Source organism: Geotrypetes seraphini, chromosome 18 (genome assembly GCF_902459505.1).
Source record: "Geotrypetes seraphini chromosome 18, aGeoSer1.1, whole genome shotgun sequence".
Taxonomy (NCBI): domain Eukaryota; kingdom Metazoa; phylum Chordata; class Amphibia; order Gymnophiona; family Dermophiidae; genus Geotrypetes; species Geotrypetes seraphini.
In genome coordinates, this window is record NC_047101.1 from 10,353,003 (window position 1) to 10,373,672 (window position 20,670).

General features: G+C 43.0%; 1 protein-coding gene across 7 annotated transcripts in view; it reads left to right on the forward strand.

The window, feature by feature from the left end:
- TCF7 (transcription factor 7) overlaps window positions 1–20,670 on the forward strand; it is a 145,505-nt gene that overhangs the window by 70,980 nt on the left and 53,855 nt on the right. For all 7 annotated transcript variants that reach the window (XM_033927314.1, XM_033927315.1, XM_033927316.1 and 4 more), the window contains exons 4-6: window positions 9,407–9,539; window positions 13,265–13,355; window positions 18,003–18,089. In XM_033927314.1, the coding sequence (XP_033783205.1) occupies window positions 9,407–9,539; window positions 13,265–13,355; window positions 18,003–18,089 (311 nt within the window). The remainder of the gene's footprint in view (window positions 1–9,406; window positions 9,540–13,264; window positions 13,356–18,002; window positions 18,090–20,670) is intronic.

The following is a 20,670-nucleotide window of genomic DNA, read 5'->3' on the forward strand; positions in this document are numbered from 1 at the left end:
ATACTGGAAACTTAACTGTTTCCCTGTTTTTTAGGGAAAAAGTGAAGTTTTCAGTAAAATGTGGGGGGTTACAACCCCCCAAACCCCCCACAATGCCCCCACAACGCGGCGCGATCTGTATAAAGTAAAATGGGGGGTTCCCCCCCACACCCCCTGTCGGAGCCCTTTAAAACAGTCATTTTCTTCGGCACGCGCCTCTGCATTGCACTCAGTTGTCTGTGCGCGCCTTTGTCCCAGCGTGCTTTTGACCTGACACCAATCAGAGCCATAGTCCCTGTATCACTACAGCTCCTCCAACTGGCCATTCTGGGAATGACACGGATGTGCTAACCCACCAACAGAAAGAAAAATCATCTCTCTCATTTAACTGTCTTCATGTACAATGGCAGTCACTTTCAGAAAAAGTAAAAGTAGTTTGAGGCTGTTTCTCAAAGGATGTAATTACTTATAGAGTCAGCTCCAAGAGTTTTGATGCAAAATAAACAAATTTTTTAAATAATTCAGATGTGGTCTATTTGAAAAAAAATAAAACCCAGTTCTTTGGTCGTCTTCTCTTCCCGTTGACTGAACAATGGGGACAAGCGTGTCCACTGGCTTTTTGCATCATTGTCCTTCGGGCTGACTGTGTGGGAAGGTTTGAAAGTGAGCTGACTAATATTTGGTCACCGCTGCTCAGGTTATCCCATAGGGCTGCTGGAAACCACAGCAGCGATTGCCAAGCCATCAGCAGCAAACTTGTGTACAGTATTTGGTTAGTGACAGTGAGAGATCAGTCATTGCAAAACTCAGAGGGGGATGTTTTCATATTTGCCTTTGCAGGTGACAAAGTGGTTGTGCATATCTTATCTAGAGCAGCTTAAGGTAAGACTCTAGAGAGGACAGAAGCCAGCATTAAAAAAAAAACAACCCAGGTCTGATTTTGCTGGTATCAGATTTAGACTGCCTTCTCTTCTAGTCTATCATTTTCTCTTCTATCAGGGTCTGTGGAAGGGGGTTGACATCGGAAGCCAGCCTTCAGCCTTGTGCACCCCTCAATTCATTTTCAAGCCCTTCGGCAAACCTTTTCTGAGGTTTTCTTAATTAGACTCAGCCTTCATGGTTTCAGGTTTGTTAACAGTGCATATATTATAATAATAATAATAACAACTTTATTCTTCTATACCGCCACACTGCTGTTGAGAATACCGTCTCAGTGGTTTACAAAAAAACAAACATCGAAAAAGGTCTAATGAAAGCAGAAAAATTAAAATGAAATAGTGTAGAGATCAAAAGCTACATAATTAAGATGTCAATTGAGAAAATACTAGAAGAAGGGTGGTATAGAATGGGTAAAAGGGACAGTTAGGGAATTTCTAGGTACCTTTTTTCATTTATTTCAATTTTTATTGCATATTTATGGTATCTATACTATAAACTGCTTTGAACCTCACGGTATAGCGGTATACAAGAAATAAAATTATTATTATTATTATTAAAAGTGAATCGATTTTTTACTCTTTCAAAATTGATGAAGACTAGAGGACACTTGATGAAGTTACAACAAATAGGAGGAAATATTTTTCGCTAAAACAGTAGTTAAAGCATTTCCAGAGGATGTGATAACAGGTTTAAAAAAGATTTGGATATGTTCCTGGAGGAAAAGTCCATAGGCTGCTATTGAGACAGACATATGAAAAGCCACAGCATACCCTGGAATTGGTAGCATGAAACATTGCTACTATTTAGGTTGGTTTGTTTTTTTTTTGCCAGGTACGTGAGACCTGGATTGGCTACTGTGGAAACAGGATATTTGGCCCGATGGACCATTGGTCTGACCCAGTACGGCTAGTCTTATGTTCGTGAAGCAACCCCCATACATTCCAGATTCCAGTTGCTTTGGTAAAAATTATTCTCCACATAAATAGGACCAATATCAGAAGGGTGTAACTGGGCAGGAGAGGCTCCTCTCTCATTAACCTCCTCCCACACCCCGCCACCCAAGCTGGATACTTTGGGGAAATACAAAAGGGAAGGGGAGGCATGGAAGGAAAGTAGAGGTGCTGGACATGGGTGCTAGGGGCCCCATAGTTGAAGGTTGACCTTTGGAGTTGAAGACCTTTGGATTATATTTTCCTTTTTTTTCTCTTTTTTATTTCTTTATTTATCAGTTTCAAATTATTAGAAAAAAATTGGAAACAATGGAAAATAACTATCGGGCCAATAATCTGCGCTTGCTGAATTTCCCAAAGGTTCCATCTATAAACCCAAGGGAGATGATAAAAAGGTACTTTAACGAGATATTAAATATCCCCGAGGAATCAATACCTCCTCTCACTCGGGTGTACTATTTGCCTACTAAAGTAATGGATCGGCAAGCGGAGGATCAGAAGCAGGTTGAACAAGAACCTCAATTAGATTTAACAGCAATCCTGGAAGAATCTGATAAAGATTTGGCTAAACCAGCAACTCTTCTATTATCTGTGGCGTTATTGCCAGACAAAGATTGGATATTAAAAATGTTTTTTTAAAAATAAAAATAAGGAGCTCCTGGGCTTGAAAATTCAAGTATTCCCAGATGTTAGTAAAGAAACTCAGAATCGTAGACGTCAATTTCTTTTGTTGAAATCAGGAGTTGCGCAGTTGGGTGGTATTTTATTTTTGCGCTTTCCATGTAAATATAAGGTATCGTGACAATAAATATGTGTTTTTTGAACCGGCCCAACTTACAGCTTTCTTGACGCTGAAACGTTTGGAAAAGGAAGGAACAACAAGAACAATGGACTTGACTAATAGAATATAAAGCTCCTTAACCCTTTCAGGACCAAGGGACATATTTGTTCCATAACTTTAAAATCCTATAAATTTTGATTGGGATAGTCTACAGTTCTAAATTTGATATGTACAGATTCCATATGATACTGCCTTTATGTAAACAAACTGGTTCCGACATTCATTCATTAGCGTCGTTGCCAGATTGACGAGAAGATTCACTTGCCACACTGTCCATAAGCCAGAAGTGTGATTTTTTTAAATAAAAATAATGATATTTCACAAAAAAAATCAATTTTTTGGCATCTGCAAGCCCTTTTTACCATAAAAATGTCGTCAAAACCACAAAAATTGGCCTACGATCCTTATGGTCCTGAAAGGGTTAACCCAGACATCAGATACCTTTTTCTTTGTATAGGATTTATTATTTGAATTTCCTTAAAATTCACTCATAAGCTGTTGGATCCAATATGAGGACTTGAGATTGTCTGAGTAGAGATTTATTGTGGAAAATTGTTTCCCTTTTTTTCTTTTAAATATATGTATATAATCAGGCAATCTTTCTGTACAAAATGTTTGATTTTGTTAAAAATTTAAAACTGGATTATATTTTCAATCTTGTACCTAACTACAGGTTTGGCATGTACAAAAGGAACCCAATATTCAAGCAGATGATACATGCTCAGGTTGACATTGAAGGTCAAGGGTTTGTGCAGTCAACAGTGTCACCTAACTTTACCTGTTATCACTTTCATGTGGAGATTTTTGAAAATATCAGTTTTGGTGCCCATGGAACATCTTTTCACATGTACAGCAAGACTGACATGCATAATGAAAGTATATAAATATCTTTAGGCAACTGAAAATCCACCTTGAATTCAAAGGGCCAAGTTACTTCTTTTGTTTAGGTCATCTGCATTTCAACCAAGCCTTTGGAAAGTTACCCCAAGTCAATTCTTGCAGAATTTTGTTGAAAGAAGACAAGTAAAGAGCTGTCATCATTGGGAGAGCCCCAGCACCGAGTTTCCTTAGGGGGGGAACGGCAGGAGTTCATGGCCTACAGAGTTAAAAACTTATTGTGGTCAAAACTTGCTTCCTGTAGGGCTAAAAGGTTGGTAAGATGTGGAGACCACATAAGTCAAGCATCAAATGCCACCCACTCTTGGCAATGTGTCCATCAGGTTTTGATGTAACTCATCTGCATGCAGACTGGAAAATCGAAAGGAAACTTGGTGGCCTTTCAAGTCATCCTGCTTCCATTCATTCCAGGTTTTTTTTTTTATACTTGACACTCCCTTTGCTGTGCTGTTAAGGCCTGATTAATTTGTAGGGCTGTAGCTTTGATACAGTCAGTTTCTAATTTAATACAGTCATGGGCCTAGTTTTGAAAGGTAGAGAGATGCTCCGATACATTTTTTGGGCTGCAAAGCTGTATATTAAACAGCAGAACATGGGTTGCTGGCATGGAGCCTTAACTATAAAAATAGAGTTATTTTCCTCCAAATTAGTGACACGGTACCAGGAAATAACGGCTCTGCTCCGAAAAATTCCCTTCTGCAATTAGAAGTTGCAGCAAGTCTCACTTCTGCCAAAAATGTGCACCTAAAAATCTCCCCTATTGGCACAGAAGAGCAAAGGGGGTGTCAGGTCAAAAGCGCGCCGGGACAAAGGCGCGCCCAGACAATTGAGTGCAGCGCGCGCCGCCACACCGCTCTACATTACTGTTTTTAGTGCTCCGACAGGGGGGCCTGGGAGGGGGACCCCCCCCCACTTTACTTAATAGACATCGCAACGCGTTGTGGGGGCGGTGTGGGGGGGTTCTAACCCCCCACATTTTACTGAAAACTTCACTTTTTCCCTGTTTTTAGGGAAAAAGTTCAGTTTACAGTAAAATGTGGAGGGTTACAACCCCCCAAACCCCCCATAACGCCGGCACGATGTCTATTAAGTAAACTGGGGGGGGTTCCCCAACAAAACCCCCCATCGGAGCCCCTAAAAACTGTAATTTAGAGCGGCGCGGCGGCACGCACTGCGCTCAATTGTCAGCGCGCGCTTGTCTTTCGCGCCGTTGTCTATGAACTGCAAAGGGAAAGGATGAAGCATTATTCTTCCTGAGAATTTTGCCAGGATTCACATAGATACTGCAGAGAACAAGGTGCATGGCATTTGTGACGAAAATGATAAAGGAGGTGGGACGACTCCCCTCTGAGGAAAGGTTAAAGAGGCTAGAGCTCTTCGGCCTGAAGAAGAGACAGCTGAGGTCTCTAAAATACAGAGTGGAGTGGAATGGGTACACTTGAATCACTTGCTTACTTTTTCCAAACTACAAGGACTAGAGAGCACGATGAAGCTACTAAGTAGTAAATTTAAAGCAAATCGGAGAAAATATTTCTTCGCTCAACATGTAATTAAACACTGGAATTCTTTGCCAGAAAATGTGATTAAAGCAGTTAGCTTAGCAGAGTTTAAAAAGGCTTGGTTAATTTCCTAAAAGAGAAGTCAATAAGCTATTATTAAGATAGACTGTCGGCCAAGTCTCTTCCCTGAAGAAGCCCTTTCTGGAAACGTCAATCGCTCCTCCTAAACTTACTTGCTCCACTTCATCACTGACGCTGAAACCGTGGATTGAAGACAAAGTTTTATTTTATTTTTCTTTCCAGCTTATGATTTATCTTTAATCTTATCTATTGTTTTGCCTTTTGTCTTTGTTTTGTTCTATTTCTATCATTTAAATTTCTCCAGAATTCTACTGCTCCCCCTTCTGCTTCTATTCCTTTCTCTCCTCTCTTCTACCTTCCAAAGTATTTAGATCAATGCTGTCTTGTTAAAATGTTTATTTTATTTTTATTTTTCCTCTAACTCTACTTTTCACTTCTCTATTACCCTCCAGGTACTTTAGTTAGATTGTGAGCCTTCGGGACAGTAAGGGAATTTTTCAAGTACCTTTCTTATTTCTAATCTTAATGTATATTTTCTGTAAACCGCTTAGAACCTAACGGATGTAGCGGTATATAAGAAATAAATTACATTACATTACATTACTTGGGAAAATCCAGTGCTTACTTTTAGAATAAGCGCACAAAATCTGTTTTATTTAGGGGGGGGAGAAATCTTGCCAGGTACTTGTGACCTGGATTGGCCACTGTTGGAAACAGGATCCCAGATTTGGTAGACCTTCAGGTGACCCATTTCTTCAAGCTTTGTACCACACCTCCCTAGTGTGTATACACACACACACACATACCTGTGCACAGCTAATATCGGTTCATAGACAACTTGGCGAAAGACAAAGGCGCGCGCCGACAACTGAGCGCAAGACGGAGGCACGCGCCGAAGAAAATTACAGTTTTTAGGGGCTCCGACGGGGGGTTTTGTTGGGGAGCCCCCCCCCCAGTTTACTGAATAGAGATTGCGCCGGCGTTGTGGGGGGGTTGGGGGGTTGTAACCCTCCACATTTTACTGTAAACTTAACTTTTTCCCTAAAAACAGGGAAAAAGTGAAGTTTTCAGTAAAATGTGAGGGGTTACAACCCCCCACACACCCCCACAACGCGGCACGATCTCTATTAAGTAAAGTGGGGGGTTCCCCCCCATACACACCCCCATCGGAGCCGTAAAAAGAGTAATTTTCTGCGGTGCGTGCCTCCGCACTGCGCTCAATTGTCTGCGCACACCTTTGTCCCGGCGCACTTTTGACCTGACACCATAATATCTGCACCTCCTTGATTTATTACAGGAAGCTTTGCTGTGAAGAGCAGTTTTTATGTAGCTTGAGACCCAGTGCCGGCGTTAGGGGAAGGTCAAACAGGCAAGGAGTTACAGTGGGAGTTAAACTTATATCCTCAGGGTGCTGAGGGCAGCTGCTCTAACCAGTAGGCCACACCTCCACCCCTGAAATAATAATAATAACTTTATTCTTCTATACCGCCAATAATCATGCGACTTCTAGGCGGTTTACATTTGAAGAGAGCTGGACAATCAGCGAGTTACAATATGCAGATAGTCAGTGAAATGTCCCAGAAATAGCGAGTTTTAAATTTGGCACTAACCGGTTTGTTTTCAGCAGGACTAGCTGGATAAGTGCCCCTTAGCGGGTCGCTCCAAACAGGTGACTGGACAGGAGCTGTTTATGGCTGGTAAAATTGCGTTGAATATTGACCCGAATATGTTTGATTTACAGAATGAAAATGTGTTTTCGTGCAGTAGATTATCAAAGCCTAGGAACCAACACTTCAAAATGATAGGGGGGCCAAAAACAATGCACAGCTAAGGAAGCTTCGCCGATGTTAATGTCATACTTGTTGTCTCTTAACACTGACTTCTGTGTTCTATAGTTATCAACGTTTATGTACAAAAGATTAACAAAAAAAATCCTTGGCTGGTTCTGATGTCGGCTCTTCACTTCACGAGGGCCACAATTCAATCAGGTTTGCTAGGTTTCTCCCATGAATATGCGTGAGATCTATTAGCATACAATGAAAGCCGTGCATGCAAATAGATCTCATGCATATTCATTGGGGAAATCCTGAAAACCCGACTGGATTGCGGCCCTCGAGGAGGGACTTTGACACCCCTGCTGTAAGAGATCCCACGTGCCTATCCCAGGCCCTTTTGAACTCAGACACAGTCTCCGCCTCCGCCACCTCTTCCGGGAGACTGTTCCACGTATCTACCACCCTTTCTGTAAAAACATATTTCCTTAGATTACTCCAGAGCCTATCACTTCTTAACTTCATCCTATGCCCTCTCATTGCAGAGTTTCCTTTCAAATGAAAGAGACTCGACTCATGCACATTTACATTACGTAGGTATTTAAACGTCTCTATCATATCTTCCCTCTCCCGCCTTTCCTCCAAGTATACAGATTGAGATCTTTAAGTCTGTCCCCATACGCCTTATGACGAAGGCCATTTTAGTAGCCTTCCTCTGGACCGAGTCCATCCTTTTTGAAGGTGCGGCCTCCAGAATTGTCCACAATATTCTAAATGAGGTCTCACCGGAGTCTTATAGAGAGGCATCAATACCTCCTTTTTCCTACCGGCCATATCTCTCCCTATGCAACCTAGCATCCTTCTAGCTTTCGCCGTCACCTTTTCCACCTGTTTGGCCACCGTACGATCATCACATATGATCCCACCCAAGTCCCATTTTTCCATCGTGTACATAAGTTCTTCACCCCCTAAACCGTACCGTTCCCTCAGGATTTTGCAGCCCAACCGTAGTGGAGCGATTAGCCACTGCCTCCCCAAATTTTATTACTGTATATGAAAGGAAAAAAAAAAAAAAAAAATCCAAACCTAAATTGTTTACCACATACTGTTTTTAAACTTTTTCAGAAGGCAGAAATTAGTGTGCAAGTTAACCATCAGTTTACAGTAGTGTTCCAGCATTTTCTTGTCATCTTTTAAGTCTTCCTTCACAGTCAGCAGTATTTAACAAGTTTGGGAAAGCGGAGAATTTGTTTAATTAGACTCAGGGGCGTAGTAAGGGAGGGTCCGGTCCACCTCACACAGGCACCATGTTGGGTGGGGGGAACGGCACCCCTTTTCCTCCCCACCCCCACCTCTTTCCATTCATCCTCTCGGCTTGCACGTGCTCCCCCCCCCTAGCTGTTCACCACCGCAAGCAACAACTTGGACATGCTCCTCGTGACCGCGTCATCTCTCCCGCCAACATCACTTCCAGGTGCTGCGCATAGAAGTGACAGAGGGTGAGCTGACGGGATCACGAGGAGCACATTGACGTTCTTGTTGCGGTGAACGACTAGAGGTACGGGGGAAGGGAAAGGAGGGGGGGAATAGAATGATGTGGAGCCATGAAACTTCTGCTATTCCACACTTTTCTTTTTTTTAATTTTTATTTAACATCAAAGAAAACACCTTTGATAAGGAAAAATAACAATATTCAATAAGGAAATAATGCATTTAATATTAACATAAATGTAGTATCAAAATAGCCCACAACTAAGGGAGAGAGAGTCAAGCACTGTCAAGGATAGTTGAATTTCAAAGAAAAACATCATCAATATCAGTTTTATATCATACTATACCAGACATGGGCAACTCCAGTCCTCGCGGGCCGGAATCCAATCGGGTTTTCAGGATTTCCCCAATGAATAAGCATTGAGAGCAGTGCATGCAAATAGATCTCATGCATATTCATTGGGGAAATCCTGAAAACCCGATTGGATTCCGGCCCTCGAGGACCGGAGTTGCCCATGTCTGTTACTAAACAGTCTTGACACTTTTTGTTCCAATGATATGAAATGACAACAGAAAGTGTGAAATAACTTGTAAATTTCATGGCTGTACATCATTCTCTTCTTGGTTGGGCTGAGAATGCTCAGCGGTCATATAACTCTGTGACCAGAGGGACAAAGTGATCTAGTGCTGGATTTTATCCCATTGAATGCAGAAAGTCTCCTCATGCTTTTCTTGAAGGAACTCAGAAAGGGCGACCAGAGCCTGCATTTGGGGTAAGTCCAGGACTGGCTCATCTCGTCTCCCTCAACGTGGAACCATGTGGTCCACCCTACCCATATTCAAATCTTGGCAAGTTAGCTGTGCGTAAAATGTACTTCCATGTGCTTTTGTCTTTGTTCGGTGCACTAATACTGATCACAGAGCATTAACCTGGTTCTTGTCACTTGTGTCTTTCAGTCTAACAAAGTACCCGTAGTACAGCCTTCCCACGGAGTCCATCCACTTACGCCACTCATTCCATACAGTAATGAGCACTTCAGCCACGGCTCCCATTCGCCACATGCTCCAGCAGACATCTCCCAGAAACAAGGTAATTAGGCTTCAGTTTAATAAGGGCAACAATGAAATGAATACTTTTCAATGCACCCATTTTATCGTAAGCTTCATCCAGTGGTTTAGTAATGGTGGGGGGAGGCAGACCGCCCCTGGTGCCGTGTCGATGGGGGGCACCATAACCTCTCCGCCCCGCCTTACCACGCCATGCTCACACTATCCCTCTGTAGATCTTCACTAGCGCAAGCAGCTTCTCCTGCCTGTTGCTCGCGCCAGCCTGGCTCCCCTCTGAATCACTTCCGGGTCAAGAGGCCAGGAAGTGACGTTGGAGGGAAACGCAAAGCTGGCGTGAGGAGCATTCTGGAGAAAAGCCACTCACACTGGTGAAGATTAAGTGCAAGTGGGGAGCGGGAAAGAGTGGGGATGTGGAGAGGAGGGCTTGGGGGGGTTGCCTCCTACCCTTATTATGCCACTGGTTTCACCCATTGATTGTTTTATTTATGGAAAAAAAAAAAGATCTGCATTTCCAGATCGTTTGTCGTACCTTTGTTCATCTATGATCGGTCATTAATAAAGTTCTAGGGAAAGTTTCTTTGGAGTCTTGGGGGCCTGTTGCAGTGTTCAGATTGGGTTAAGAGCTTTGACTGAGTTTCTGCTACTCTTTTCATTCAGATGTTTTAAATAATTTCCGATATAGCTCCTGTTGGTATTGAAAAAAACGGCAGCCAATTTTGGCCCCAGAAGAAGCCATTATTGGTGAAATGGGTCCCGTAGGGACTTGGCTAAATTACGATAAGTGGATATACCCGATCACTTATTGTTTTTCAGCGAATAATGATATTTATGGTGTGATGTTCACATGATTCCCCTGTTGCATTATGGTGATTGGAACATTCACTTAGTTCTAGGCTTGAAACATCAACTTAATTTATACCTTTGAAAATCATATTGTCACATGAAAGATTGGGCTTTTGCATTAATTGGGGATTGAGAGTCAAATCACAAACACAAATATCATTTTTATGACAATGGGATGTGGCACTGTTATGAATGAGGATTTATTTTGATATTTGAGTATAATCTGAAGAATCCGTGATTGAAGTCTGGAACCTATAAGTCTCGGATTTATTCCTTGTACCATTATAGGAGTACTAGCTGATTACCCGGCGTTGCACGGATATTTATTTATCCCAAAATGTCCCCTCCCCCCCACTCCCATGTCCCACAGGAATGTCCTTCTCTATGGAGCTGAACTTGGGCTTAAAATGCATCGGGAGTGTCAGTATTCATCTCAGTGAACCTGAAAACTATAGGGTAGACACTAATAGCTGTCATTTTTGAAAATTTTTTAAATGTCACTCCCTTCCCACCCCCACAGTATTTTTCCCCAGATAGTAAGTAATATGTATACCAAGTTTGGTAATAGTTAGACATTTTATTTATCCAAGTAAAAACCATTTATATCTGAAATGCCACCGAGAGCCCCAGAGCACATATTCAGCCGCACTGAACCAGCTAGTGTCACCGAATGTGGGTGCTGTCTGCCACGTCACTATCCAGTTAGTGGTGGGGGCGGAGTTGGGGCAGAGCAAAGACTTACTGGGTGAGCAGCAATTCTCAGTCCACTAACTGGGTCAGTGTCCAGACAAAGTTAGGACCGAAAAAAAGTCGGTCCTAGCTTTGTCCGGCCAGGTATTAGGGAAACTGGTCTGAATATCAGCCGATACTCGGATTTAAGCGCCAGGACTTCATTATCAAGGTGAAAATGTATGTGTTGATTGACTGACTCATGTTCCCATTAGAGAGTTGCACGGGGACAGAAATCCCACCCATCCCTGCCCGTCCCCGCCAGGATCCTCTCTGTCCCCACCCGTCCCCGTCAAGATCCTCTCCAACCCCGCAAGGAATTACCTCCATCCCCATAAAAAGCAGCAATTACTTCTGACAGGATCATCAATTCCACAGTTTCTTTTGTGTTTGCGCTGCTGTTTTCCTTGTGGAATCTCTTTGGTGGAACCCTTTTTTTGTTTTCTGTTCAGGTAATTAACTTATAAACCCCCTCTTTTACTAAGGCTGACGTGTCCATTATATTATATGGACGAATCCTGCTTCCAAAGCCTTCCATCCCCGTGGGAGTCCCGTTGGCTAGAGGGGAGTCCCCGTGGGAGTCCCATGAGCCAGAGGGGGGTCCCCGTGGGATTTCCACGATCCCCGTTCAGACCTCTAGTTCCCATCCATTCAGTTGGCATTTCACCAGCTCATTCTGAAATATGTCATGACAATTGTCATTTCGTGCCCATATTTGTCTGCTTTATAACAGAATGACTGATGCCATCAAATGTCGAAATTCCCTTGACCTAAGCTTGACGCCAAGTTCTGCCTCCAAAGCATCGAAATACTAGAGGTATAATTAGGAGCGGGGAAACCAGTGAAGATTCTTGTTTCTTGGATTTTGCAAGAAAACCCAAGAGTCAGACGCCTGAGCCTTACCTAACTGTTACTCAAGCTTTAGAAAGATATTTCAGTTGGTAGATTCCAGTGACCAACAAGAGACTATATACCGTACTTCTGATATGCGCACACACGCAAGTGTCTAGAGTCATCCTGACAATGGAAAGTTATCTTTCCTTTGATTCATACCAAAAGTAATGTGAAGTAGTCATTCTTTGACAATAAATGCTTATAACAGGAAATCGTTTGACTCGATCAAACCTATATCTGCTATATAATAAGCAGTATACTTGCCTTTTAGATACTCTCCAGGGCTGGTTGTGGTTTCCTAACCCTAACCATTTGACCACTGGGAGTTTTATTCATTTTGGGCTTTCAAATGCTGAATGTTCTTTATGTTCACTAAAATAGCCTACGAGTTCCTAGCAGATGGTAAGAAAAAAAAAGTCCCTTCAGATACATCACAAAGGCTGATGGCCAACGTTTCACGTCTTCCTGATTCGGTAAAGGGGCAATCTTCACTGTTCATTAAATCAAACACAATGCAGTGTAGAAGGAAAATACTGTATTAGCAATTTTATAATGATCCCGACTCCCCAGATCCTAATGCATTTTCCAACTATCAACCTTGTAATCTCCCTTTGAATGCCCAGGCCAATTCTTTTGTAAACCGCCTAGAACTGAAAGGTATTGGCAGGATAGAAGACACCAATGTAATGTAATAAATCATATTTCAGCACTTTCAAATTATGCATTTAATACAATGGGACAGATATTCAACAGGAGATAATTGGGTAGGAGAGGCTGCGATCCAGTTCTCCTCTGCTGATCGGGATTTTCTTTATTTGGATTTACCAAAAACAAGAAACAACATTTCTTCTGTCTTTATCAATGACTGCCATCCCTACACTACACTAGTTATTGAAACCATTGAATTGTGTGACTTAGAGACATCATGAACATTAGACATCAAATAGTGTTCAAGATTTTGGCTGTAATATCCATGAGCAATCCCAAGTTTGCTATTGCAAAAGGTCATTGAACCCATAAATACTAAATATGCTCACTGAGATCCTGGTAACAGTTGGATGCTTGCAATAAACTGGATTGGCTGCCTTAGGCCAGATTTTGGATACTGTATGTAAATTTAGAGCTGATTTATTTTTGATCCTAAGCGGATTACAATACAATAGACATAAATTGCACATCAGTTTGATGACAACAATTACAAATCTCATAAACTCTTCCACAAAACTGTCTCCACAGTTTTACTTTCAAAAACCTTTAACAAGATTTTGGTTTCTTACCTAGGTGTACATCGACCTTCCCAAAGTCCCGATATGCCTGGCTTCTACTCTCTCCCTGCAAATGGTGTCGGACAAATAACACCTTCCATGGGATGGTAAGTGTTCAAGACTTTTCTCCAACATATATTCGTTATCTTAATTACAAATGAGAGGATTGATTTGATCAGTGTTCTTCAATGTAAGACCCAAGAGCCAATGGCCGCTCCATAGACCCTAAATGTGGCCTTATGACTCTCTAGTACACAATCTCCTCTCACCTTTTTCTCATACTTGCTCCTGGCATACTATGTAATTATATGACTGAGGTATATGCTGCCCAAAATCTTATTCTATTCTCATAAGAATGAGAGAGGCCCTTGCAGTTCACTGAAAGCTCTATGGTGCCAGAAGAAAACAAGAATAGCTATTCAACAGGTGACACCAAACAAACAAACCTTCAATAAATGTATAGGGGAGATTGAAAACTGCAGGGTGGAGATCTTGTTTGAAGGGGACTGGGTGGAGACAAGATGGTGACAGTTCAGAAGTTTTCCGGTACTTCGTCTGGTGATGGTCTTGACCCTCACATTTGAGTTTTTTTGACAAAGTGGCCTCCGCTTAAAAACAGCAACGATTTCTGGAACCGATAGATTTTCAGTGTTTGGCGTCCTTTTACTTTTTTCTTCAACGCCAGTATAGTCATTCCCTGAATAAAGGCTTATAGAAGAATACTCTTCTCTTGATCTTTAGGGCAACCAGTGCATTGGCTGATGCTTTTCATACATGGTGCCCATCAGTTGGTTTTCCGAGGTTTCCCTGGTGCGACAGAACCGGTATACTGAAAAGCTGACAGACAGGTTGCTTTCGCAGAAAAAGCCAAGTATACAAACATTTTGGACTACTCGTGGAATGGCAGCAAAACTATCTGAGACTTGGATGCTGAGTATTCTTTCTTGCTTATTACGACTTGAAGATAGACACAGGTAGAAGATTAAAGACGTAAAGTTTTGCACCGTTGATGAAGAGATGATGATATGAATGGTAGGAAACGGCGATGTCTACTGATTTGTGGAGGTTCTTCACCAAGCAGTTTGGAATAGATAATGCATCTATCCTCCTGCCTGAACATAATGGGGGGAAAAAAAGAGAAAAGAACCATATATGGGAAAGAGCATGATGAAATCTTGTACCACGTCACTCTACCAAATTACTTAGAAACATGATGGCAGATAAAGGCCAAATGGCCCATCCAGTCTGCACATCTGCAACATCCACTATCTCCTCCTCTCCCTATTGGCTAAGGCTCTATAGCTGCATTGTGGTGTCATAGAACTTTATGGTTATAGAAACATTGTAACATGATGGCAGATAAAAGGCCAAATGCCCGTCCACTCTGCCCATCCGCAGTAACCATTATTTCTTCCTCTCTCTCTCTCTAAGAGATCCCATATGCCTATCCCATGCTTTTTGAATTCAGACAGTCTCTGTCTCCACCACTTCTTCTGGGAGACTATTCCATGCATCTACCACCCTTTTCTGTAAAAAAGAATTTCCTTAGATTACCCCTGAGCCTATCGCCTCTTAATTTCATCTGCGAAGGATTTGGAAAATGAGATTTCAGCCTAAAATCATCAAATGCTTGTTAGCAACCTAGGAAAACAGATTCTTGAGGCCTTTTACATAGTAATGACAACAAGGTAAAAGACCTGAATGGTTCAGCCAGTTTGCCCAACAAGGCAGCCATAGCCACGCCTGCCACTCTGTGCAGGTGGCACTCTTTCATGATCAAATACAAACAGAGCAGTTGGCAATTCGCCACAATGCCTCCCACTACAGATGTTATACAGTATATAATGCAATTTTGGAAGAGTGGTTTTATCATTTTGGTTGAAATTTAGTCACATTAGAACATAAGAACATGAGAATAGCCTTACTGGTTCATCAAGCCCAGTAGCCCATTTTCACGGTGGCCAATCCAGATCACTAGTACCCAGCCAAAACCCAACATAGTAGCAACATTCCATTCAAAATCTCAAAGAGCAGCAGCATTCCAGAACCCAACATAGTAGCAACATTCTGGAATCCCAAAGAGTAACAAAAAAATTCCATGCTACCGATCCAGAGCAAGCAGTGGCTTCCCCCATGTCGTTCTCAATAAGAGACTATGGATATTTCCTCCAGGAAGTAGTCCAAACCTTTCTTAACACCAGCTGCGCTAAATGCTCTTACCACAACCTCTGGCAACGTGTTCCAGATTCTCCGAGTGAAAAAATATTTCCTCCTATTGGTTTTAAAAGTATTTCCCTGTGACTTCATGGAGTGTCCCCTAGTCTTTGTAATTTTAAAATCGATCCATTTGTACCCGTTCTACTCCACTCAGGACTTTGTACACTTCAATCATATCTCCCCTCAGCCATCTCTTTTCCAAAGCTGAAGAGCCCTGACCATTTTAATCTTTCCTCATACGAGAGGAGTTCCATCCATTCAGTATCAATACTTATTAAACCCATTCCAACAAATGTTGCTGTCAACACGTTAATTGACATAAAATTTAAGATGTCTTCCCTCTCTGAGATACATTCATAGCATATGATACGATGCAATTATAAAATATACATACTTGATATTGATCTATCCTTGCCATTTTCAAGATACAGACTGTAGAATCCACCCAGTACTGACTTCCCAAGTCCTTGAGATACCATCTAAACACCACCGAGTTCAGTTTTTGAGTCCATTCTCTTTCCGTAGAGGGAGCCTTTGTGTTTGTCCCACACATTGTTTAATTCCTTTACTGTCTTTGTCTCTACCACCTCCTCTGGGAAGGCATTCCAGGTTCCAGCCCCCCTCGCCATGAAAAAGTACTTCCTGGTGTTACTTATAAGTCAACCTCCCTGCAACCTCAAACTGCTTCTCTGTCTTCTGGAAAAGATTGGTTTGTAGATTAAAGGTATTTGTTGGACTCCGGATGTGGCACAGTTTTGCTGCGCAAAAGGATCGATTTCTTAAGCATTTTATATTCTGCAATGCACAAGAAATCTAATACCTTAAATAAAAATTCTTTTTCTGTATTACGTACTATCTACAAGAGGGTTCTTGCAAATGTCCATTACTCAGAGAGTGTGGCAGGCTAAGCTGACCTCACAGCCCTGCAAGGCACTGCTTGTCCGTCCCCCCCAAAAAAAAAAAAAAGGGGTGTCAACGCTGTGCTTCCCAATTTCATTGAGGGCAAGATGGTTTGGATTTATTTTTCATTGTCTACAATGCTGAAAAATGTCTCAAACGCACAGAGAAGATGTTTCCTTCTGAACTCAATATTGACATCATGTCTTCGTGTGCGAATGAGAAAGACAGCATAGTTCAATAAGCTATTTGATCTAGCAATCAAAAGTATTTTCTGTATTTCACCAAGGTAATGTTACCTTTCATGGTTCTCACTTTGAGTCATTTTAACACACTTTGGGTTCTCGCAGTCCTTCCCACTGCTTCTTCTACGGTAGTAATTGTGGGTCTCTCTTGTTTCATCCCATCCTGTTTTGCTCTGGAAGCAAAGACACTAGGAAAGACAGTCATTACCAACAGCCAGGCTTTGATTTGCAATTGAATTAATTTGCACCCGTCAGAATTATTTTGGACAATGCCTGAGCCCAGATCTTTTTTTTATAGTCTAACTTTTTTTTTTGGGGGGGGGGGGGACACTGAAGTGATGAATTCCACTTGTGGATTAACACGGTATGTTTCCTTGCCCTTGGGGCAGGAATGTCGAACTTCAAAGAACCCTTCAGAATTCCTGCTGCACTCTAGCTCTTGAATGCTTGCTGGCCTGTTTATAAGCTACTACCATCTCAGCGGCATGGTAGGGATTTCCAGCCTGCTGGACTGTAAACAGATCAGTGGGGTCCTGGCCTTGTGTACTGACTGCAGCAGAAGCCTGTGCAAAGGCACTTCACCCAGGTACTTGAAGTCATTGGAGAACGTGTCAGGGGGGGGGGGGAGATCCGTGGCCCCTATCCCAGCTGAACTGATGACCTCGTCACTAAAATAGGAGGCAAAAGAAACCGAGAAAAGCTGTGCGTAATTAAAGTACCCCCTTATTTTTAAACCAATCATCTTCTGTGGTCTAAATGTTGTACGAGGGAGAAATCCAAACTGGGGAAGGGGGGGGGGAAGAAGTCGATTAATGTTGTATTTCAGACAAATGGACTATAGTTATTTTAGAGAGATGCGCATTCGTTTGAAACAACTTAGGAAATGTCAGTGACGTATCCCAGGTTGTTGGCAAATGAAAATAAGCAGGGGGAAAAAAAAAAAAAAAGACATTTTATGGTCTTTTTTTTTTTTTTCACATGCCGTTAATAGCTTGCACCCTTTTGAAAGAGCACATGCAAAGAGTTAGTCCCTGCCTGCACTAGTGAAAAAGTGTGCGCTGAACAGTGCGTGCACTTTTGAAAGACCGCGCGCTGTTCAGGAAGAATGTGCACGCTTCTGCTAACACGCGCACTTGTGAACCATCGTGCATGTGTCAACAGCGTGCACTTGCACACGCTAGTGGGGGGGAAAAGTGCACACTCTTCCCGCATAGGGTCATGCTGCTACGACATCGCGTGCTCTCTTTCGGAAAGAGCATGCGCTATGAACAGCATTGCTTCTGTGATAATAGAATGAAAAAAAAAAAAAAAACAAGAGTCCCAGAAACGACACAAAACGAACCATTGCGGTTGCCGAGCCCTAATGTTTTATGGACTTTCTCTTCCTGACCACAGGCAGAGTCAGCCTGTATACCCCCTGTCTCCTTGTGGATTTAGACAGCCCTATCCAACGGCACTGTCTGCTGGTGCTACCTACTCCAGGTGAGTATGAGCCGCTCGCTACGAGACGGGATTGCAGTCTCACTTGCTTTGCTCTTTGTGCCAGGCAGGCTTGCAGCCAGCTGCAGACTTCCCAGAAGGGACTAGCAAGTGCCCTTGCCCCTCCCCCACCTGTGCTTTCAATGTGATATCAGTGTCTTCCTGCACAAGAGCGTAACAACTGCAGAACTTTGAACTAGAGAATGACACGGTAACAAAATTCATCACCGTTCCCGTGGATAACCGCGGGAAACCATCTTCATGTCATTCTCTAAGGAGAGAGGGAAGAATCAGAGCATGAATGGCCACAACCACTGACCCGCAAGCTTTGCTATGAAGAATGCTGGTGGAGAAGGACCGAGGTTGAAATAGACACTAGAAAATGACATGGGATTATTTCCCGCGGTTATCCGCGGGGGCGGGGACGGTGATGAATTTTGTCACCGTGTCATTCTCTACTTTGAACTATTCGGACACATAGGGGGCAATCGTCAGAAGCCTGTGTTATTGCAAGACACAGATACATTTCTTTATAAAGGGAAAACCGCTTGGGTTGGAGGAATAAGCAGTGTGGGCCTGACTCTATATAGATCACCTAAACATTTGTGCCGATTAATGAAGTACAAAAATAAGTGGAGGTGAGGATGATTATTCAAAAAGGTTTTTAAGGGCTGAGAGGTCAAAATACATATATGAAACACAAAAGAAAAGACTTCTCAGGAAAAAGGACCACAAAAACAGTTTTGAAATAAAGTTCAAACCGAGTGCCGCAGAGATTCCGGGTGTGCCGCGAGACGCCGGCGAGAAGGAGAGGTGCCGGCTGCCTGCAAGAGGCGCATCCTGTAGGCAGTAAGCCGGCTCCTCTCCGGTTTGCGGGACGCCAGCCTAAATGCCTGCGCCTACGTTAGGCGCAAAACAGCGCCCAACTCCGAAGCGTGCCCACAATCTGCCTCCTAACCACGCCCACTCATAGGTAGGCACTTTGGACAAGGCCTAACTTTTATAGAATCACGCCTCCCCCCAGGTTCGGCACCTGTCAATTAATTCCAGTTAATGTCACAGACGAGGCGGTAAATGCCAATTCTCGACGCACTATTATTGGCAAACCATTAAGCACGAATGAAATGTTTGTTCCTGCTCATTTTGGGGTTTTAATGACATGCAACGACATGGGATGCGTCCCTGACTTTTCCCCGTGTCAACGCAAACCGTAGCTCAGCCCTGTGGGAAACCCAGGCGGGCTTCTCTTGGACGGTCGCCCTAAAAGTGCCAACATATTTTGCTCCTGCACGCGCTCTCTGCTCCCCCTAGATGTGGCCGTTTTCCGTCGGGTTAAAATTCTCCCCAGCAAGGTGGCTTTGGACCTTGTCCGCCTGAAGATCTGACTTGTGATCCGGGGACAGTTGAAAAAGAGAGAGAGACCGCACGCTGGGTGCCGTCACTTTTCAGTTAGAAACAATGATAGCAAAATATGAAATAGATTGATTGGGTTTTAATTGAGTGTAGTGTCTGACGCCAGTGGGAATTTTCCATCTCAATAGCACTTTGCAAGGCCCCTTGTAGAACTAAAATTGACATATCGTTGCCTCATCGCCTGTGTGAAGTGGCAAAGTCTAAATTACAGAGATTACAGAGAAGTGGTAATTTCACTTGCAGCGGGAACAGGGTTGAAGCCTCTCCCAAGTATATTAATAACTTTTGCCATCAGGGACTGTTAAGAGACTCAATCTTGAAAGGCTTTGACCTGGGTCAGCGTATGGGACATGCCAAATAGGCTGAGGAATACTTGATCATCCGTCCCCAGTAGAATTCCCGGGCAAAAATTTCACCAGAAATCATCTCCGTAGGGAAGCAGGCAGGGATCCAATTCTCCTGGAGACCATCAAATAATCGGGGTGTGATGTGAAATGACCAAAGTGTTTCTGCACATTTGTTCTTTGCCGTTTTGACTTGCGAGTTTAGACCCCCTTTTTTCCAGCTACGTACGCTAGGCGTAATGTCTGTGCAAGCTCAAGCAATCGCCGTCCGTCTTCAGCTTCCGCTCCTGCTGCGTGTTGCCAGTACTTGGGGAAACTGTCGTTAAGATGTTTTGCAGTGACCTGTCATAAATCAGGTGGCCTCCTTTCGCTTGCTCCCTGTCCTTGCTCTCTTTCGACTCCCTTTCCCCTTCATGTGCTTGTGAAATGTTCCTCTTTCGTCTCTCTGATCTAGCTGCTCTACAGAACGCGACCAGATGTACACAGCGCTGTACAGAGTTGCAAAGAAGACAGTCCCTGCTCGAAAGAGCTTACAATCTAAACAGAATGTCATGGATACAGTTAAGGGGGAGGGTTAATCAGCTGGCTGGGTTGGAGGGCAGTACAGGACAATCGAGCCGTTGTGACATCACTGAGGAGGTTGGCTCTTATTGGTGGAATAATGCATTATGACATCACAATCTCAGCTCTGCTTCCCAAAGACTGAAACTCTTCACACTACTACCAGACGTAAGCAGTGCTATACAGAGTCACAAAGAAGTCAGTCCCTGCTCAAAAGCGCTTACAATCTAAACAGCTAACCAGGATGTCATGGATACAGATTGCTG